Source organism: Hemiscyllium ocellatum, chromosome 17, assembly GCF_020745735.1.
Source record: "Hemiscyllium ocellatum isolate sHemOce1 chromosome 17, sHemOce1.pat.X.cur, whole genome shotgun sequence".
Classification (NCBI taxonomy): Eukaryota; Metazoa; Chordata; class Chondrichthyes; order Orectolobiformes; family Hemiscylliidae; genus Hemiscyllium; species Hemiscyllium ocellatum.
Window position 1 is genome coordinate 2,059,177 of NC_083417.1, and position 22,583 is coordinate 2,081,759.

Below are 22,583 nucleotides of genomic sequence, written 5' to 3' on the forward strand. Positions count from 1 at the left end.
GGGCTAGGGCCAAACAAGGGAAGGGGCAGATTGAATCGAGAGGGGAGAGGCTACTGTGGAGCATGATCCCCAAAATGGGGCAGTTGGGCTGAATGGCCTCTTTGTGTGTTGAGTGACTGACTGACATGGGACTAAGAGCCCCTGTTTCTGAGCTTCACTCTCTATGCATGGTTTCTGAAAGTACTGCCATTGCTCAGAGTTACCTCTGCGCCAATAGGCCAAATGTTTTCTTGTTCCAACACAATTGACCACTCAGTCAGTGGGTCACAGATTCTGTGTGATCTGGGAGGACCACTATCTGACAGCATTAGGGACAGGACTATGAGAGGAAGAGGTTGTGGTGAGGATCCCTCGACTTGGTTACTTTCTGCTTTGTGAGAAAACAAATCACGCATGCAACCCGACTGCCCCACCCTGTCTGCCTTACCCCCCCCCAGACTGCCCCATCCTGCCTGCCTTACCCCCCCAGACTGCCCCACCCTGCCTGCCTTACCCCCCACAGACTGCCCCACCCTGCCTGCCTTACCCCCCCAGACTGTCCTACCCTGCCTACCTTACCCCCCACAGGCTGCCCCACCCTGCCTGCCTTACCCCCCCCTAGACTGCCCCACCCTGTCTGCCTTACCCCCCCCCAGACTGCCCCACCCTGTCTGCCTTACCCCCCCAGACTGCCCCACCCTGTCTGCCTTACCCCCCCCCAGACTGCCCCACCCTGTCTGCCTTGCTCCCCGAGATAGCCCCATCCTGTCTCTCTTAGCAACCCCTCCCCCACCCAATCTGCCCTGTCCTGTTTGTCATTTCATAAGTTTGAGTAACTTCATTATTGAGCCAACCTGTTTAAGATCAACTCTAAACAAACAAATATTTGATTTATACAAGATTGGGGGGTGAGGAAAAACCATGGTAACAGTGAAATTTGCATAAATCCCTTGAATAAATTAATTACAAAAACCAATGCTGGTTTTCTACCTAAACATGATTCCCATCTGACCTGGAGTCCCGGGTGGTGGGGGTGAGGTGGGGTGAGGGGTGGGGGTGCAGATGTGTTCGGCCGCTGGCTATTCAGCCCCATCCAGCTGGTTTCCCATTCCCACTGGCACAGAGCCGATCTGTATTTCAGCCCCATTTACCCAGCCCAGTTCCTTCAGGGTATGAATACTCTCTGTAGCAGCCTATCAGATCCTTGTATTGTTTTAAACACCTTCAGCAGTTATGGGAGATCCTAGCAAATCCGCACTCTTCTTCAGGACCACCAGAACCTTCCTGGGATAAGCAGGCGCTGCCTCCCCTTCCCCCCCCCCTCCACCAGGTGGCACTAGCTCCCCTCTCCTAGGGGGCTCTCTTCCCTCCCCGAGGTCTGAGGTTGAAGAACCATCTGTTTTGTAGGAACAGACTTAAAATCCTTGGCAAGGTGATCAGGAGAGGATGGGAAATATTTTGACACAGTGAGCTATGATCTGGAATGAGTTGCTGAAAGAAAATTCAACAATGATTGTCAAAAGATCAAAACAAAGGCCCTTTGAAAAGGAGCAAGGAGGACAAAGGTAGTGAGCACATGGGAAGTGAATCAAACTGAGAAGGAAACTTGCACAGCAGCCTGACCCAGCAGCAAGCTGCCGCTTTTGCTGTCTGGTTTCAAGCGTCTCGGGACATTGGAGTTCATTCTAAGAAAAATAAACCAATAGTGAAGTTCAGAGCTGACCTTGGAGAAGCCTGTGTACGGGAGCTCACAGCACAGGAACCAGCTCAGTGCCTTTTTAAAGTGGAACCTCACTGTTTTCCTTCTGTAAATCTACGGGAGTGAGTAGAGTGGGTTTGTTCTTGATTATATGTTATTGAGATCTGTCTCAATTAAAGTTTTAAAAATATAAAAACATAGCTATGGAGTTAGCATGGAACAGTGCATTTAGAGCAGTAAGGCGGGGCTAATTTCTGGGTCTGTAGATTGCTCAGGTGGCCTGAAGTGTGATGTGCTCTTCCTGATGGATGCAGGAGATTAGGGAGAGTTTCCATGTTACTGATGGTGATGTCTGCAGGAAGTGTGTTTAGTTACGAATCCTATCAGACCATGTAGATCAGTTGGAATGGCAGTTAGAAGCAATAAAGACTTTACAGGAGCTAGGGATTTGAGGAATGGTAGGTGCAGGGAAGGAGATAAATCGAAGAGGCAGTCAGGGAGATGGCTGACCTCCAGCAAAGGTAGGAGAGGGGGCAGATAGTGCAGGAAGCTCCTGTGGCTATTTCCATCTCAAACAAGTATGCTGTTTTGGAAAATGTAGAGGGTGATGCACTCTTCAGAGGAATGTAGCACAAACAGCCAGGTGTCTGGTACTGAGACTGGCCCTAACGTAAAGCGGGATACCTTGTTCTAAGCGATTGACTGTGATAGGGGACTCTCTAGCCAGAGGCACAACACACGACTCTGTGGCCGACAGTGAGAAGTCAGAATGGTGTCTTTCCACCATCGTGCCAGGATCACAAATATCGCTGAGAGGATCCAAAATATTCTCAAAGGGGAGAGGGATCAGCGGGAGGACGTTGTTTACATTGGAGCTAATTACACAGGGAGAGCAAATGATGAGATTCTTAAGGGAAAATATAGGAAGTTAGGTAGGAATTTAAAAAGAAGGTCCTTGAGGGTAGTACTGTCTGGATTACTCCCAGTGCTACGAGCTAGTGAGGGCAGGAATAGGAGGACAGAGCAGATGAATGCATGGCTGAGGAGCTGGTGTATGGGAGAAGGATTCACAATTTTGGATCATTGGAAGTGACCTGTACAAGAAGGACGGATTGCACCTAAATTGGAAGGGGACTGATATACTGGCAGGGAGATTTGCTCGAGCTGCTTGGGAGGATTTAAACTTGGAAAGGTATGAGTGGGACATAGGGAAATATTGAGGAAAGAAATCAGTCTGAGACGGGTACAGTTGGGAAAGGCAGCGAGTCAAACAGGCAGGGCAGGCAGGGACAAAGCAGAGAACAAGGTCAATTAAACTGCATTTATTTCAATCCAAGCTGCTTAATAGGGAAGGCAGATGAACTCAGGGCGTGGTTAGGAACATGGGACTGGGATATCATCGCAATTACAGAAACATGGCTCAGGGATGGGCAGGACTGGCAGCTTAATGTTCCAGGATACAAATGCTACAGGAAGGATAGAAAGGGAGGCAAGACAGGTGGGGGTGTGGTGTTTTTGATAATGGATAGCGTTACAGCTGTGCTGAGGGAGGATATTCCCGGAAATACATCCAGGGAAGTTATTTGGGTGGAACTGAGAAATAAGAAACACATGATCACCTTATTAGGATGTTACTATAGACCCCTCAATAGTCAGCGGGAAATTGAGAAACAAATTTGTAAGGAGATCTCATTTATCTGTAAGAGTTTTAGGTTGATTATGAAAAATTAGGGTGATGAGATCTAAAAGTTGAAGTTCTAAATTGGAGAAAGGCCAATTTTGACGGTATCAGGTAAGAACCTTCAAAAGTTGATTGGGGGCAGATGTTCGCAGGTAAAGGGACAGCTGGAAAATGGGAAGCCTTCAGAAATGAGTTAATGAGAATCCAGAGAAAGTATATTCCTGTCAGGGTGAAAGGAAAGGCTGGTAGGTTTAGGGAATGCTGGATGACGAAAGAAATTGAGAATTTGGTTAAGAAAAAGAAAGAAGCATATGTCAGGTATAGACAGGATAGATCGAGGGAATCCTTAGAGTATAAAGGCAGTAGGAGTGTATTTAAGAGGAAATTCAGGAGGGCAAAAGCGGGACATGAGATAGCTTTGGCAAATAGAATTAAGGAGAATCCAAAGGGTTTTTACAAATACATTAAGGACAAAAGGGGAACGAGGGTGAGAATAGGGCCCCTCAAAGATCAGCAAGATGGCCTTTGTGTGGAGCCACAGGAGAGGGGGGAGATATTAAATGAGTATTCTGCATCAGTATTTACTGTGGAAAAGGATATGGAAGGTATAGACTGTGGGGAAATAGATGGTGACATCTTGCAAAATGTCCATATTACAGAGGAGGAAGTGCATAAAAGTGGATAAATCCCCAGGACCTGATCAGGTGTACCTAAGAACTCTGTGGGAAGCTAGAGAAGTGATTGTGGGGCCTCTTGCTGAGATATTTATATCATTGATAGTCACAGGTGAGGTGCTGGAAGACTGGAGGTTGGCAAACGTGGTGCCACTGTTTAAGAAAGATGGTATGGACAAGCCAGGGAACTATAGACCAGTGAGCCTGACCTGAGTGGTGGGCAAGTTGGAGGGAATCCTGAGGGACAGGATGTACATGTATTTGGAAAGGCAAGGACTGATTAGGGATAGTCAACATGGCTTTGTGCATGGGAAATCATGTCTCACAAACTTGATTGAGTTTTTTGAGGAAGTAACAAAGAGGATTGATGAGGGCAGAGCAGTAGATGGGATCTATATGGACTTCAGTAAGGCATTCGCCAAGGTTCCCCATGGGAGACTGATTAGCAAGGTTAGATCTCACGGAATACAGGGAGAACTAGCCATTTGGATACAGAACTGGCTCAAAGGTAGAAGACAGAGGGTGGTGGTGGAGGGTTGTTTTTCAGACTGGAGGTCTGTGACCAGTGGAGTGCCACAAGGATCGGTGCTGGGTCCTCTATTTTTTGTCATTTACATAAATGATTTGGATGCGAGCATAAGAGGGACAGTTAGTAAATTTGCAGATGACACCAAAATTGGAGGTGTAATGGACAGCGAAGAAGGTTACCTCAGATTACAACAGGATCTGGACCAGATGGGCCAATGGGCTGAGAAGTGGCAGATGGAGTTTAATTCAGCTAAATGCGAGGTGCTGCATTTTGGGAAAGCAAATCTTAGCAGGACTTATACACTTAATGGTAAGGTCCTAGGGAGTGTTGCTGAACAAAGAGATCTTGGAGTGGAGGTTCATAGCTCCTTGAAAGTAGAGTCACAGGTAGCTATGATAGTGAAGAAGGCGTTTGGTATGCTTTCCTTTATTGGTCAGAGTATTGAGTACAGGAGTTGGGAGGTCATGTTGCGGCTGTACAGGACATTGGTTAGACCACTGTTGGAATATTGCGTGCAATTCTGGTCTCCCTCCAAGAGGAAGGATATTATGAAACTTTAAAATATAAAGGACGTTGCCAGGGTTGGAGGGATTGAACTACAGGGAGAGGCTGTTTTCGCTGGAGCGTCGGAGGCTGAGGGATGACCTTATAGAGGTTTATAAAATCATGAGGGGCGTGGATAGGATAAATAGACAAAGTCTCTTCCCTGGGGTGGGGGAGTCCAGAACTATAGGGCATAGGTTGAGGGTGAGAGGGGAAAGATATAAAAAAGACCTAAGGGGCAACATTTTCATGCAGAGGGTGGTACGTGTGTGAATAAGTTGCCAGAGGAAGTGGTGGAGGCTGGTACAATTACAACATTTAAAAGGCATCTGGATGGGTATATGAATAGGAAGAGTTTGGAGCCGGGTGCTGGTAAATGGGACTGCGTTAGGTTGGGATATCTGGTCAGTGTAGATGAGTTGAACTGAAGGGTCTGTTTCCATGCTGTGCATCTCTCTGACCCTGTGACTCGAAAATGAATAAAAATTTGGAAAGGAAAACTTTCCTTGGCTAAGCAGAAGGAGCTGGTTGGAGTGGAGTTACTTGAATACTTCTTTTGAAGAGCTACCACAGGAAATGTGGGCTGAGTGGCCTCCTTTAGTCATGCAGGACAGAAGAGGCACTGAGACTGCTTCTGACGTAGCTTCGGTGCTGCATCATTGGAGAGTGGCTGCCATTTCCAGCACTGACCGCCCCAAAGTGGCAATCCATCTTTTCTGTGCACGGGATGTGGGTGCCTCTGGCTGGGCAGTATTATTGCTCCTCCCTATTGCCCAGAGGGTAGTGAAGAGTCAACCACACTGCTGTGGGTGTGGAGTCACGTGGAGGCCAGAGCAGGGGAGGGCGGCAGTTTCCTTCCCTGAAGGACTTGAGTGAATTAGGTGGGTTTTTTTCCTGACAATTGTGAATGGATTCATGGTCATCATTAGGCTCTGAATTCCTGAGTTCTACGGAATTCACATTTTGCTGTCTAGTGTAGTGAGATTTGAATCCAGGTCCCCAGAACATTAGTGTGGTCTCTAGAATAGCCGTCCAGTGATAAAACCTGAAGGCCATTGCCTTCCCCCTTCGCCCTCAGTGCACTGATTTAAGCTCAGGCCCCATTGTTCCAACAGAACAAGGGGATCTGTCTGTGTGTGTTTGTGTGCGCGCGCGTCCGTGTGTGTCTGTGTGTGTGTGTGTGTGTGTGAGTGTGCGCACGTGGGGGTGTGTCTGTGCATGTGAATCCGGGAGGAAGGCCTCCTCGGTCTAACACCTTGCCCGTTGTTATATGTGTCAGGTGTATGGCCCCCCTGACCTGCCGAGGGACTACAGGCCTGTTCATTACTTCCGACCAGTCGTGGTGCCCGGTACTGTCAGCACCATCGTGGCACAGGCACTTGAGGCATCGACTGGCCAGCATGGCACTGAGACAGGACCGAGAGGACGGCACCAGCTGAATGCAACACAGAGACGGCAACTGCTTGGAGAAACTGCTCTTCAAGGTATTGGAACGTCCAGCATCTGTACAGAGCACAGCACCGATACGCGGTGTCTGTATGCAGCGCAGCGCAGCAAGGGCACGCAGCGTCCGCACGCAGCGCCGAACTACTCTGCAGCAAGATTTAATTTTTGAGAGTTAACACTAAAAAGCAAAACTTAAAAACCCTGGCCCTTTCCAGCCTAAGAAGAAAGAACTTGCATTTCTGTAGCACCCTTCACAATTCTGGGACATCCCAAAACTCTTTGTAGCCAGTGAAGTGGTGACTGCTGTAATGTGGAAAACATAACAACCATAAGGTACAGGAGCAAAATTAGGCCATTCGGCTCATCAGGTCTGTTCAATCATAACTGATCTGTTTCTCCATCCCATTCTCCTGTCTTTTTGGTCCCCTTACTCATCAGAAAGTTATCTAGCTCAGTCTTAAATGCAGTCAGTGACTTGCTTCCATGGCCCTCTGTGGCAATGAGTTCCACAGATGGAGAGCTGCTCTGTCACTGTCACTCTCAGGTGGTTTGTCAAATCAGAGTAATGTCTGTCTTTGCCAGAAAATATAAAAGGTCACGGGACCATCGTTGGTGGAGGGAGTGGGTGTTTGTGCATGTGGTGCCAATCATGTGGGTTGCTTTGACCCGGAAGGTGTTGAGCTTCTTGAGTGTTGTTGGAGCTGCCCCCATCCAGGCAAGTGGGGAGTATTCCCTCACACTCCTGATGTGGAACACAGAATTCTGTGTCCTGGAAAACATTCATCCTTTAACATAACTAAGTCTTAATTACTTGGGCAATATCCTATTGCTGCTGTGGGATCCTGCTATGCAGAAACAGCCATGAAATAGGCGGGCACGCAGATCATGTTGAGGCAGGGAGGCTGCAGAAGGATTTGGACAATTTTGCAATAGAATGTCACAGCCTGTAGTTCGGGGGAACACAGAGTCTTTTGTCTCAGGTCAGAGCACTGAAATAATCTGCAGCCAAAGGCTGGATATAGGTTTAGGGAACAGGATCAGACAGTTGGTTTGTCGTGCTGCGTCGCAGAGGGTTGGCACTCAGCTTACAGTGGAGGGCCCTGTCATTCATCGCAGGAATATCTCCATGGCGTGTTGGCAATATTAACTTCTGCCCATTTGTTAGTTCAGGGTAGTTGTGGAAATGTGAAGTGATTCTTAACTCACACCAAATCTGTTATTGATCACTCTTACGCTCCCTGAACAACATTGAATCTTGGTCAATCAATACTTGCATTTTAAAAAATTCATCCATGTTTTCAGATCCCTATGGCATTGCTCCTGTTACTCTGTGAACTCAGAGTTTTAAAAAATCATTTATTGGGTGAAGGTGGAGCTGGCGAACTGAGCATTTGTTGTTCATCCTGAATTGTCCCGGAGAAGGTCATGATGAGCTAGTTTCTTGAACTATTGCAGTTCCTGGGTGTCAGGCACCCACAGAGATGTCACACTCAGACAGTGAAGGAGCGATACATTTCCACGTCAGTGAGTGGTTTGGAGGGGAACTTGCAGAGGTGCTGTTCCAGTGTATCTGCTACCTTTGCCCTTCTAGCTGATTGTTGTTGGTTTGGAAAGTACTGTCTGAGGATCTAATGTGAGTTTCTGCAGTGCATATTGTAAATGCTACACACTGCTGCTACTGAGCATCGTTGGTGGAGGGAGTGGGTGTTTGTGCATGTGGTGCCAATCATGTGGGTTGCTTTGACCCGGAAGGTGTTGAGCTTCTTGAGTGTTGTTGGAGCTGCCCCCATCCAGGCAAGTGGGGAGTATTCCCTCACACTCCTGACCTGTGCCTTGCTGCAGAATTCCTAGTCTGTAACCTGAGTCTCGATTAGAGTGGTGCTCTTTGCCTGACTGCTAACCTGCTCTTGTCTCCACCGTATTTATCACAGAATCACATTGAGTAATGCTGTAGGATGATGCCATTCAGCCCATCATGTCAGCATCAGCTCTCCAAATGAGTTAGTAGCATTCTTCTGCCTTTTCCTCAACCCTTTGCTTGTTTCAGAGTTACGCAGCAAAGAAACAGGCCCTTCAGCCCACCACACCTGTGCTGGCAAACAAACACTGATCTCACTTGGTCCACAGCTGACTGAAAGCCATTTTAAGTACTCAACCAGTCGCTGCATTCCTCACCCCCTCAGGTGATGTGTTCCATATAGCTGTCACCTTCTCAGATATCCTTAACCTCCTTGCTCCTCACCTTAAACCCTGTGCTTTCTGATCTTCAACATGTCTGCCATGGGGAAGAAAGTCTCATGATTTATTTTTTTCTCTATTTAAGCAACCCTCTTGAATGGATGGATTAGTTATGATATTCTAAAATTCCCTGGATTCTGGAGAGGTCCCAGTGGATATGAATACCAGCCAATGTGACACGCTCCTTCCAAACAAAGAGAGTAGGCAGAAAATGGGAATCTGTAGACCAGTTAGTTTGGTCTGTGTCGTGGGGGAGTTGCTGGAGTCAATCATAACTCAACACTTGGGGAAAATAAAACTCAATGCACCAATGACTGCATGGTTTTATGAAGGACAAATTGTGCTTGTTAACTTTGCAGGAGTTCTTTGAGGAGTTAAGCAGCAAGTGGATATTGGGGTCCAGTGGGTATTGGGGATCTGGTGGATGTGATATATTTAGAATTCTACAAGGCATTTGACAAGCTGCTGCATTAAAGTCTAATCTAGAAGGGGGTTAAGTGAGGAGTATTGACTTGGTCAGTGGATTGGCAGATTAATAGAAAGCTAACTGTTGGGATAAATGGGTCCTTCTCTGGATGGCAACTATAACTAGTGGTGTGTCACAAAGTTTAGTTCTTGGACCTCAGCTGTTTACAGTCTATATAAATAATTAGCCAGCTGGGATTGTGTAACAGCGCAATACTCACAGATGTGACTACAATAGTGGGAAAGCAGTCTGTAATGAGGACATAAAGATTTCCGGGTGGATATTGATAGGCTTGGAGAATGGGCCTGAGTCTGGCAGATGGAGTTTAATGTGGATAAGTGCAAAGCTGTCCATTTTGGCCAGAAAATAAAAGAGCAAATTATTTAAATGGAAGGAGCATTCAAAGTGCATCTATTCAGAGGGATCTGGGTGTTCTTGAACATGAATTGGAGAAAGTGCCTATTCAAGTGCAGCATCTATTTAGAAAGGCAAATGGAACCTTAGCGTTTCTTGCAAAAGGTCTTGGTCAGCATGGACTAGTTGGACCACAGGGTCTGTTACCATGCTGTGCCTATCAATGATTTGAAAGAAGTATTGTTACAATTATATAAGGTGTTGATGAAACCACACCTGGTGTATTGCGTTCAGTTTTAGTCTTGTTGCTTGAGGAAGAATGTGGTGGTACTGGAGGCAGTGCAGAGGAAGTTCACTGGATTGATTCCAGGAACGAAAGGGCTGTTGTACGAGGAGCAGTTGAATAACCTAGTTCAGAAGAATGAGGGAGATCGGGTTGAGGTATATAAAATGCTAATGGGGATTGGTAAAGTGAACGTTGAACAGCTTTTCCCCCTTTGGGGCAGTCTCAAACAAGAGGTCATCGATATAGAATGAGAGGAGATAGGTTCACGACTAAGATGAGGAGAAAGTACTTCTTTTCAGAGGGTTGTGAATCTGGAACTGCCCCAGAGTGCAGGCAAGGCAAAATCAATCAATAGATTCAAGAAAGAAATGGATATGTCTCTGATGAAAAGTGGAATAAAGGGCTGTGGGGAGCAGGCAGGAAAATTGAGTTGAAACTAGGATAAGATCAGCTATGTTCAAGTTAAATGGTGAAGCAGGCTTGAAGGACTGAATTGCCTACTCCAACTCCTAATTCCTATGTTCCTGAGAATGCTTCAATTGAACATCCGGGTAAAAAGTGAGGTCTGCAGATGCTGGAGATCACAGCTGAAAATGTGTTGCTGGTTAAAGCACAGCAGGTTAGGCAGCATCCAAGGAGCAGGATATTCGACGTTTCGGGCATAAGCCCTTCATCAGGAATGAGGAGAGTGTGCCAGCATTCCTGATGAAGGGCTTATGCCCGAAACGTCGAATTTCCTGCTCCTTGGATGCTGCCTAACCTGCTGTGCTTTAACCAGCAACACATTTTCAATTGAACCTCCGTCCACTGCACTTGCAGGTAGAGCGTTCCAGAGTTGAGTTCCTGGAATTCGGTTTCTGGTCAATCCTCAGGGTGTTGATAGGAGGGATTCAGTGTGAGTAATGTCATTGAATATTAAGAGCAATGATTAGATTCTCTGCTGTTGGAGATTGTCATTGCCAGGCAACTATGTAACCAGAATGCTGGTTGTCACCTGTCAGCCCAAACCCAGGTCTTGTTGCATTTGAACATGGTGCTGGACATTGTACAATCATTGGTGAATATTTTCCTATGTACCAGGTATGATTCCAATCACCTGGCCCCTGAGTTTGCCTCCTAATACCCATTGACTCCAGTTCTGACCTTCTGATGGAGACAAGGTCATTGATGAAGCAGCTGAAGATGGTTGGGTCGAGGTCACTCCCCTGAGGGACTCCTGCAGAGATGTCCTGGAGCTGAGATGAATGACCTCCAACAACCACCACCATCTTCCTATTTGCCAGGAATGATTCCGATTACCATAGTGTTTGCCCCCTGATACCCATTGATTCCTGCTTTGCCAGGGCTCCTTGATACCACACCCGGTCGAATGCAGCCTTGATGTCGAGGGCAGGGACTCTCCCCTCCCCTCTGGAATTCAGCTGTTTTGTCCATGTTTGACCCAAGGCTGGAATGAGGTCAGGAGCTGAGTGCCCCTGGGGGAACCCAAGCTTGGCCTTGGTGGAGCCCAACTGAGCAGGTTATTGCTGAGTAACATTGTTGAGATATTTGTGTTCATCAAATTCTGGCTTTCTGCATTCTCAGTTTTCCTGGCTCGATCATTGTTGGATGTGTCTTCAACTACCTGTGTCTTTTAAGACTCTTGTATTTTCCAAACAACACAATTCCATTCTCCTCCTTTAATTAAATTACTCATTAAAACCTTCTGCTTTACACAAGCTTTTGATTCACTTGGAGTGAGTGTGGCCTAGTGTTAAATGGTTAAGACCATGCTCCTGTGAAGCTGCCAGGGATGGTTTCCCCACTTAAAGGTGCTCCCTAAGTGAAGTACCTGCTGATTATCGTTGGAGAAGTGATGTTGATATAATTCTGTCATTAATGTCCTGGATGGTTTCTAGTGAAAGTGAGCAGTATTGGCTGCTTGTTTTAACAGGTCCTGGCTCAGTGTTTGAACTGCTCACAGTGAAAGACAAGGAGAGACTGCAGCAGGAGGCAATTTCCAGGAGGCTGCCTGTCCAGAGCCAGGCACCATCCTCTGGGAAACCCAGCGATTCCCAGCTTCCTGCACTTGGAGCAAGGCTGACAAGTTCGACTGAATTTAAACCCTTTCTAAAGAATCCAGAGAAGCAGAAGAGATATGAGGAATATGTGGAGAAGCTCAACTCAGGCCAAAGCAGTAAGTTACCCAAGATCAAGGTTGTATGTTTACAAGGCAAGTGAGGACTGCAGATGCTGGAAACCAGAGTTTAGATCAGTGTGGTGCTGGAAAAGCACAGCAGGTCAGGCAGCATCCGAGGAGCAGGAAAATCAACGTTTCAGGCAAGGGCTTTTGTCCAAAATGTCGGTTTTCCTGCTCCTCGGATGCTGCCTGACCTGCTGTGCTTTTCCAGCACCACTCTGATCTAAACACTTGTGTGTTTACAGTCTAGTCTGTTGTGCTTTGGTCTTCAGGGCCTTGTTATCCTTAACTTTCATTAGTCAGCCAACAGGCAACCTGAGACATCAACTCTGTTTTCATTTTGTAAATACTACCTGATTTGCTGAGTAGTTCCGGTATTTTGGTTTAAGTTCAGATTTCCAGCATCTGCAGTATTTTAGTTTTGTGACAATCTATTGCCTTTGTTTGAAAATTTTCAATTCAGCCCAAACAGAAATGTCTTCCCGTGGGGGAGACGTCGCACCTTTTCTGTGACATTACTCTTGAACAGCTCGTTTCAGAATGTAAGGTTTAGATGCTAGATATTGGACATTCACTCCAGTTGAAATAGTTTCTCTCTCAAAACAAAGTCTATTATCTCTCATCATTTTAAATGTCTTGCCGGGATCACCCCTTGATCGTCTTATTTAGGAGACTAGGAGTCGAGTCGATGTAACCAGCCCGCTAATTAAACCTGGTATTGATGGACCCTCTGCCCCCAGGTGCCCTGGCCAGCTGCTTGGACCCCAACATGACCGAGTGGGAGCGAGAGCGGGAGCAGGATGAGTTCAGTCGAGCAGCAATGCTGTATCGTTCCACCAGTGCCTCCCTGTCATCCCGTTTCACTCGGGCCACGGTTTCAGACGACACGGACAAAGTGGAAGTGCTTGAACAACAGGAGGTACAGTAATGCTGAGCCAGAGAGGGAACTGCACAGACACCGTTCGATGCCAGGAACGTGCTGCCGGGGAGATGGGAGATACAGATACAATAGCAGTGTTGAAGAGGCGTTTAGACAGACATGTGAGCGGGTAGAGACTTGAGAAATACAGACCACGTGCCAGCAATGGGATTACATCTGGGGCTGCACGGTGGCTCAGTGGTTAGCACTGCTGTCTCACAGCACCACAGACCCGGGTTTGATTCCACCTGTGGGTGACTATGCAAACTCCACACAAACATTCTCCACGTGTCTGTGTTAGTTTCCTCTGGGTGCTTCAGCCCAACAATGTGCAGGTTAGGAGGATTGGCCCTGTTACATTGCCCATAGGATCCAGAGATGTGCACATTAAATAGATTGGCCATTGGAAATGTAGGGTTATAGAGATGTGGTGGATTAGAGTGGATGGTCTTCAGAGGGCTAGTGTGGACTCTGGGCTGAATGACCTGCTTCCACACTTGTAGGGGTTCTATTGAAAATGGCATCATGGTTGGCACAGATGTATTGGGCCGGAGGGTTTGTTCCTGTGTGTACTGTTGGATGGAGGGTCAGGGATTGCAGGGACAGCCAAAAGTGGCCACATTGCACACATCTCTGGCATTGACTTAAAGAACGATGATTCATTATATTCCCTTCATTCCTGTGGATAGTGATTGTCTATGCTGTGTGTATGACTTGGCTCACAATCTGGCATATAGACGTGAGTGAATCCATTATGTACTGCCCTGAAGTGCCCAGACTCGGAGTGATTGGATTCTGCCCGTCAGCTCAGTCACAATCCGAGCAGAATTCAAATAATCAGGGAAAAAAAGACAAGGCAACCAAAAAGAGAATTCGGTCTCATCCCTATAGTATTCTACCCCCTCCCACAAACCACTGTTCTCCCCCCCCCACCGAAGACAGGCTTGTCTTGTATTTGAATGCCTTGTAGTGAGGATCTGATCCACCCAGTGATGACTCTCCTCTTCCTCAGAGTGACGTCAATGACCAAGAGGCTGCAGTCAAAATGAAGATGTTTGGTCGTCTCACCAGGGACAAGTTTGAATGGCATCCCGAGAAACTTCTCTGCAAACGATTCAATGTCCCTGATCCTTACCCTGGGTATGTACAGAATTATAATCAGTCCCTCACACTAGCACTTTGTCACAACTGGTTCAGGTAACTGCGAAGGACTCTCCTTCTCAGCCTTTCCCCTTGCCCTAGGTGAAGTGACTCTCTGGTTAAATCTCCACCAATGGTGCCCCCCTCTGCCCCTCTCCTCCCTGAGAGTAGCCCTATGGCAATGGTCGGGCTATGCCAATGCTACTGTGATGACCTGGGTAGGGTGTGCTGTTTGTTGTGTCCCACTGTTCCACAGCCATCACAAACTGTTTAATATAACTCCCAATGAGACCACCAAAGTGACCACTCTGCCTGACTGATTATTGTTCAGGTCTGAAGTGATTAATATCATGTTCCTTCAGTAACAGTAAAATAAAGATTTGGCTTTTAAAAAGATCTGTAAAAACAATTTCTAATTTATGCAACTTAGACTTTACTCCTTTGGAACCTTACACCCACAAACACATTTACAGTGAAGATAAACAAAAGACAAACAGATAACCTGTCTACCGGGCTGGAGAAAGGAAACAAATTTCCAGACCGTGCAAGTTCATTTCTTGCAATGTTGATATCCTGTTTTCTGTAGGTGATGGTTGTTCTTCGATCTAATGGTTGATCAGATGAACTTGGAATTCTGTCTTTCCTGGTTTCCTCAGTGGGGTTAGAGACAGAATGAAAGCGATGAATGTTTCTCGCTCTGCAATCTCTGGGTGTTTTCTGCACACTGCTGCTCTTGGCATTTTCAGCTTTACAATACCCTGCAGTTCAGCCAAACACAAGGCTGTTTTAAGCAGCATTTCCTTATCCCAAAACAATTCCCAAGGCTGCTCAATCTTGACTCCTTCCTCCTTCAGCTTCTAGAAAGCAGCATGGTATAGCTCAGATCAACATCAGGTTTGAATGGCCAAGCCCTGATCCTGTGTCTCCGAACGGGGAGCATTACCTCGATCCTGTATTGTCTGACTTCCTTCAGAGTGGGCTCAAATCGACAATCATTCCCTGCTCTGAGAAGGTTGATGAAATGGGATGAGGTGAATCCAGGGACCCTGGAGTTGCGTGTTGAATATGGATGTTGACACATTGCTGCACTGTCTCTGCCTCTGCCTGAATGAGCTGCTGCTGCTCTGGTCATTGCTCTGTTAACCCATACTGCCTCCTGGTGGCCACAGCTTGTTACTCTCCATCATTCTGCAGGTCCACAAAGTCTGGGCTGCTCAAGGTCAAGAGGGATAAATATTCGGTGTTCAACTTTTTAAATGTCCACACGGCTCCTGAACCCCGAAAAATGGAATCTAAAACGGAAACTATAAAACATACTAGTGAGTACCTATTATAAAATCAATGTGCGGTCTTTGAGCCTGTCCCTGGGTTAATGGATGTGTAATGTTGTCTCTGCTGTTTTGTGCAGGAGCTCTGAAACCTCCTGAATCCAGGAGACCATCTCGGTGGGACGTGTCGGCAGAGGATAAGGGGAAAGGTCTGATTGATCATACTTCCGGACTGGTTGGATCGGATTCGGCAGGCGAAACAAGTTTAACTCGGCACACGGAGAAAGAAGTCCAACAAGGCCCAGAAACTGAAACTGCAGAGCTGGTGGGTGCCCTGGGCAGTGGTGAGAATGTGCTCCCCGAGGGGATTTTCTGATAGCCAAAACAAGAACGTAGGTGCGGACTTGCGAATCCGGTTCATGTGGACTCCTAGAGATTATTGTATAGAAATATTGATAAGGATTGTTCAGAAAAGTCACCCATAACTCCAGTCGCACTCTGGTCTATATGTGACTCCAGCTGCAAATGTGTTGCTGGTCAAAGCACAGCAGGCCAGGCAGCATCTCAGGAATAGAGAATTCGACGTTTCGAGCATAAGCCCTTCATCAGGAATAAGAGAGAGAGAGCCAAGCAGGCTAAGATAAAAGATAGGGAGGAGGGACTAGGGGGAGGGGCGATGGAGGTGGGATAGGTGGAAGGAGGTCAAGGTGAGGGTGATAGGCCGGAGTGGGGTGGGGGCGGAGAGGTCAGGAAGAGGATTGCAGGTTAGGAGGGCGGTGCTGAGTTGAGGGAACCGACTGAGACAAGGTGGGGGGAGGGGAAATGAGGAAGCTGGAGAAATCTGAATTCATACCTTGTGGTTGGAGGGTTCCCAGGCGGAAGATGAGGCGCTCCTCCTCCAGCCGTCGTGTATGTGACTCCAGTCCCACTCTGATCCGGTCTGGTCTATATGTGACTCCAGTCCCACTCTGATCTGATCTGGTCTAGTCTGTATGTGACTCCAGTCACACTGATCTGGTCTGTATGTGACTCCAGTCCCACGCTGATCTGGTCTGGTCTATATGTGACTCCAGTCCCACTCTGGTCTGGTCTATATGTGACTCCAGTCCCACGCTGATCTGGTCAGGCTAACACTGTTGGCCACATTTCAGGCACAAACAATCCTTGGGCCTAGTTTGCACTCAGTGTTGTTTTATATTGGACAGCTACACTCAAACATGGTTTACCACCCCTGACACCATGCTGGCTGTCTCTTTTTATCTGTTTCTTTTATACTTCCAATGGTCTTCACTTTGGAAAAAGGCCAGATCTAAGAGAGTCAAACAAAAATACAACTGGTAATTTGGAGGGAGCTCCTTTACCCAGAGTGGGGAGAACATTCTACCTGGAGTGAATAACAATTGATACAGTGAACGAGGAGGGAATGAGACATGTGCGAAAGAACAGAATCAGATGATAGAGTAAGAGAGCCATTTTCCCTCTGTCTACCTTAAATAATCTTTTCAGAAACATTCCACTTTCCCCTCTTTTCCAAGGCAAACGGCCCCAGTTTCTCCAACCAAACCTGGCAGCTCCAATCCCCCCTCCATGCAACCAGTCTGTTAAATCAACTCTGCACTCTGAGAGACCTCCCTGTCCTTTGGAAAGCATGCTGACCAGAACTGGATGCAATACTGTGGCTGTGGATCCGTCCGAGTATTTGATTGGATAGCTGTTGAGTTTTGCTCCATCATTAAAGGTAATATTCTATCCTCCTTGCAGGAAGATGCTGAGGGGGAAGGAAAGCGGCCATCCATGGACTTGTTTAAAGCTATCTTCACCAGCTCATCTGAGGAGAAGTCGTCTTCTTCCTCCTCTGAAGAGGATGAAGGTGAGGACACCAGTGAAGTGGACCCTGCTGCTGGGGGACATGTTTCAGTCCAGTCTGGACCTCCTGACCCTCCAGCAGACCTTCAGCCAGGTTAGTTTGTTCAGCCCTCTTGATTGCAACCAAAGGGTTGAATGTAGCCAATGATGGTTCCTTCCGAATGACTCAATGCAACATTTATAGAGAGTAGCCATAGCAATACCTTGCAGACTCTTCCCTACAGGGCTGTGCTGAAGATAGACTTATGCCTGAAACGTCGATTCTCCTGCTCCTCGGATGCTGTCTGGCCTGCTGTGTTTTTCCAGCACCACATTTTTCAACTCTGGTCTCCAGCATCTGCAATTCTCACTTTCTCCTGTGCTGTGAGTGGTACATGAGCTTTACTGTAACCCTGTGCTGTTCCTGACCTGGGTGTGTTTAATGAGAGAGCGCTTTACTCTGTATCTAACCCCATGCTGTCTCTGTGCTGGCTATTGAGAGACAGTGTAGAAGAAGCTTTACTTTCTGTTTCAAGAACAGAGAGAGCTTTACCCGGCGCTATACCTGTCCTGGAAGTGTGTGATGGGGAATATTGTCACAGAAACTGTACTCTGTGTACACTATATGTACTGTTTTTGATTCTAATGATCAGTTCACCACCGTTTTATCTATTGCTCACGTGCAGAATTTCACCAGAGTGACAGTGAGGAGGTTTGCTCACAGCTGTTCTCCCAGTCTACTCTCTGGCCATTGGTGGGTGTTTTGACTGAAAGTGGTTTCTTGTTGTTTGCCTTTAGTGAAGGAACTTGATGGAAGACCACAGCCTGTGCAGTGCAGCCCAGAGTATCTGAAGGGCGGGGAAGAGTTCGGGCCCCAGCTCCCTCCAGCTCTCCGCTTTGGTGAGATACTAATCCCTCTCTTAATACTGTTGATACAGAGCAAGGCAGTTATCCTAAAGACTTCGTAAAACACTGGTTATGCCTTAGTTGTAGTGTGCATTTCGGGGCAATGTACAGTAATATGTTTTATGAGATAGTGCTGGTGAATCAGAAGGTTGTTTAAAGCATTGCCATTTGTGCTATGAGCAGGAATTGAATGAAAACATGTCTCTACATAACCTGCAACTTATTCAACCTGATGTCAAGGAAATGAGATTAGACTGGGAATCCCAAGGTCCCAACAAATACTCTGGGGCAATAACAGCTGGCGGAATTTAAATTCAGTTTAAAACAATCTGGTCTTGAATGGTGACCGTGAAACCACTTGGAAGGAACTCTGACCAGCACGTGACTCCAGACCCACAGCAATGTGGCTTTCTGGGCAATCAGGGATGGTCAATAAATGTATAACACTCACATCAGGTATAAAAACAAACAAAAGGAAAGGGAGGAACCATTGCCAATGGCGGGCAGGTCAGTGAGCAGACGGAAGGGAATTGGAATGAGGTTTATTGTCCCGTGTACTCGCGTTCCAAGGGAACGAGGGGACAGTGAGAGTGTACAATGTCAGCAATCTGGTGCCATCTTAGGGACAGAGTACCCAGGTACAGAACCTCAGTACAATAATTAGAGAAAATGAATAAAATGTTACAGTACGTTATAAATATACGTAGATAAGAGAATAAGAAAGGGAGCTAAAAAGACAGACAGTGCTGTCTTTCTGTAAGGGCTTCCACATGGGTCTGACTGGGCTCCATCAGTTCCCAATCAGTACCATCTCCCCCACCCTCCCTCCGTCCCATCTGATGACCACCTCCATTCCTTCTGACCCCTCCTCCCCACTGACACCCCCCCGTCCCTGCTGTCCTCCCACCCCCCCCACCCCGTCCCCGCTGTCCTCCCCCCTCTCCGCTGTCCTCCCCCTTCTCCCCTTCTCCCCTTCCCAAGTTACCGCTCTGCTCTGGGCCCACTGACCCCTGACCCTGCTACACTCCAGCTGACCCACTCCTCTCCATTCCCACTGACCCCTCTGGTTCCCGTTGGTAGAAGAAATTTAAACAAAGATGTGGGTGGCACGGTGGCACAGTGGTTAGCACTGCTGCCTCACAGCGCCAGAGACCCGGGTTCAATTCCCGACTCAGGTGACTCACTGTGTGGAGTTTGCACGTTCTCCCCGTGTCTGCGTGGGTTTCCTCCGGTTTCCGGTTTCCTCCCACAGTCCAAAGATGTGCGGGTCAGGTGAATTGGCCGTGCTAAATTGCCCGTAGTGTTAGGTAAGGGGTCAATGTAGGAGAATGGATCTGGGTGGATTGCGCTTTGGGGGGGTCAGTGTGGACTTGTTGGGCTGAAGGGCCTGTTTCCACACTGTAAGTAATCTAATTTAATCTAAAGATGGCAGTTAACTGTCAATCATCATTGCCTGGTGCAATCTCCATGTCAAGTTCTGTATCAATCAGAGTCCATTTATCTTATAATCAGCACCCTCCTGCAGTATAATGGGGATTTCCCTGAATATTGGTGTTTCCTGTGAAATGTCTTGATGAGCTAAAGATGAAAAGCTTTGACAGAACGTCCTTTATGTGGGCAGTGTCCAGTATGAGACATGCTCTCGGTGGATCACTGATGGACAGTGCGTTGTCACAGTACAGCAAAGATTCATAGAGTCTGCAGCAGCAAAAGCTCCTCTTCACCTGCACTGGGCCCTTAGCTGTCGATGTTCTAACATTTAAGTGGCTCATCCAAGTAAATGTTAAAGGTTGCGAGGTTTCCTGTCTCAACTCCCCTCCCAGACAGTACATTCCAGATTGACATCATCCTGTTCAAAGGTGTTTTCTTGAATTCTCTTCTGAGCCTCCTGTCTTTGATTGTAAAATGATGCAGCCTTTCAATTCACCCTGTCCACAATCCCCCATAATCTTACACCCCACTCAGCTGTTTCTGCTCCAAAGAAAACATCCTGAGCTTATCCAGCCTCTCTCCATCACTCAAATGTGACATCCTGGTGAATCTCCCCTGCAGCCCCTCCCTCCAGCGTAATCACATCCTTCCTATAGAGTTACAGTTTCCCAGCCGTGCCCTAACCAAAGTACTGTACCATTCCAACATAACCTCCCTGCTCTTATAATCTATGCCACAACTGATAAGGACTGGTGTCCTGTAAGCCTCCTTAATCACTCCTTTTTAATCTGCCATGCCACCTTCGGGGATCTGTGGTCACGTTCCCCGAGATCCCTCTGTTTGTCAGAGTTCCCTGTGCCCTGCCATTCATTGACTACTCGCTTTCTCATGTTTTGTTAAACTGAAGGTAACACCAAACTGCCACCTGATGACACTGTGGTTTCCCCGGTAACAAGATGCAAATGGCTAGAGGGAGGCAGCAGCGGGACAGCTCAGCCGAAAGGGAAACCGAGAAAGAAGCACAAAGACAGGAAGGAAAGGAAAGCGAGAAAGGAGAAGGTCAGTTCAGACGGTGTGAGAGACAAAGGAGCATGTGGAACCACATCAAAACACTCTGCACATAGGCTGCCTTGTTGCTTTGAGATGGTGTGTCAGGGTCTCACATTCCCACATTTCAGGAAATGCAGAGACTGCTCTACCTCACCATCCCACTGTGACTGTGCAATGCAGCATCAGGAACACTGGCCCAGTGTTAATAAGGTCTGCACTGAGGGGGTACTGCACTGTCAGACGGTCAGTGCTGAGGGAGCGCTGCACCGCAACAGAGGGTCAGCGCAGCACTGTGTCGGAGGGTCAGCGCAGAGGGAGCGCTGCGCAGTGTCGGGGGGTCAGCGCAGGGGGAGCACAGCGTCGTGTTGGAAGGTCAGCGCAGAGAGAGCGCCACGTCATGTCGGACGGTCAGTGCGGAGGGATTGCCTGTCCATTTACTACTTATGTGAGACTATGGAAATACTTTGAAAGCTTTCATTGGATGTGAGACAGTCTTTGGGACATCCTGAGTGAATTTTCCAGAAATGCAATTCTGTTGCTTCTTCTGCAGAAAAAGAAACACAAAAAACACAAACACAAACACGAACACAAATCCAAGCTGAGGGGCAGGAAGCTGAAGAATAACGACAGCAGCTCAGGGGACTCTGAATCTGAACAGAGTGACGGTGTGAGTGACCACACAAACCCCCAGTCTGATGCAAATCTGCTCATGCGGTGAGTATTAGAAACATAGATGGGGGAGGAGTCGGCCATATGACCCTTTGTGCTTACCTCATTTAAAGGAATAATAAAAAAAACAGTACAGCACAGGAACAGACCCTTTGGCCCATCAGCACCATGCCAACCTTTCCAAACTAAAACCTTTTGCCTCTACATAGTCAATATCCTTCTATACCCTGGCTGTTCCTGTACCTGTCAAGAATGCCTCTTAAACATTGGTATTGTATTCATCTCCATCTCCATCTCCTCTGGCAGTACATTCCAGGCACTTAACCACTCTCTGTGTAAAACACCTGCCTCTCATCTCCTGTAAATTTTCCCTGTTTTACCTTACACCTATGTCCCGTAGATATTGACATTTCTACGCTGGGAGAAAGACTCGGACTATCCATTCTATCCATGCCTCAATTTTGTAAGCTTCTGTCAAGTTGCTCCCTCATCCTCTGACATTCAAGTGAAAACAAACCAAGTTTGTCCAATATCTCCTCATTGCTAATACCTTCCAAATCAGGCAACATCCTGGTAAATATCTCTGTACCCTCTCCAAAGCCTCCACATCTTTCTGGTAGTGTGGCACCCAGAACTGTGGCTTAAATAAAGTCCTGTACAGCTACAACATGAGTCGCCAATTTTCATGCTGTATGCCCCGACCAATGAAGGTAAGGATGCAGTATGTCCTCCAGACTACCTTATCCTCTTGTGATGCTCCTTTCAGGGAACTGTGGGACCTGGATGCCCAGCTCCCTCTGTATGTTGCTGCTAAGGGACCTGCCATTTACTGTATACTCTCCTCCTACATTAGCCCTTCCAAAAAGCATCTCCTCACATTTGTTCAGATTAAACTCCATCACCCAAATCCTCCAGTCCCAGAGAACTGTAGAATAGGCAATAGCCAAAGTTTCCTCATCAAGACCATCAATAATACCCTCCTTAGAGGAGGAAAACAACAACAAACTGCCATTCCTAGATGTCACAGTTGAGCGAACAGCCAATGGGGAACTTCAAACCAGTGTCTACAGGAAAACAACACATACAGACCAAATACTGAACTACAGAAGCAATCACCCCAACATCCACAAATGAAGCTGCATTAGAACATTATTCCAATGAGCCACCACACACTGCAGCGCAGAAGGACTACGCAGAGCAGAGAAAAATCACCTGGACAGTGTATTCAAAAAGAATGGGTATCCAACGAACACAGTCCGGTGAATTCTCAGCAACAAACCC

At 47.2% G+C, this 22,583-nt stretch overlaps 1 protein-coding gene across 2 annotated transcripts in view; it reads left to right on the top strand.

Moving 5' to 3' along the window:
* Window positions 1–22,583, top strand: part of gpatch1 (G patch domain containing 1) — a 46,847-nt gene that overhangs the window by 21,281 nt on the left and 2,983 nt on the right. The window contains exons 10-19 of one of the 2 annotated variants that reach the window (XM_060837912.1): window positions 6,385–6,589; window positions 11,829–12,071; window positions 12,815–12,993; window positions 14,006–14,133; window positions 15,328–15,452; window positions 15,542–15,726; window positions 17,163–17,361; window positions 18,045–18,146; window positions 20,491–20,642; window positions 21,184–21,347. In XM_060837912.1, coding sequence (XP_060693895.1) covers window positions 6,385–6,589; window positions 11,829–12,071; window positions 12,815–12,993; window positions 14,006–14,133; window positions 15,328–15,452; window positions 15,542–15,726; window positions 17,163–17,361; window positions 18,045–18,146; window positions 20,491–20,642; window positions 21,184–21,347 — 1,682 coding nt within the window. Of the gene's footprint in view, window positions 1–6,384; window positions 6,590–11,828; window positions 12,072–12,814; window positions 12,994–14,005; window positions 14,134–15,327; window positions 15,453–15,541; window positions 15,727–17,162; window positions 17,362–18,044; window positions 18,147–20,490; window positions 20,643–21,183; window positions 21,348–22,583 lie in introns of those variants that run through there. The other variant, XM_060837913.1, reaches the window with a different exon arrangement.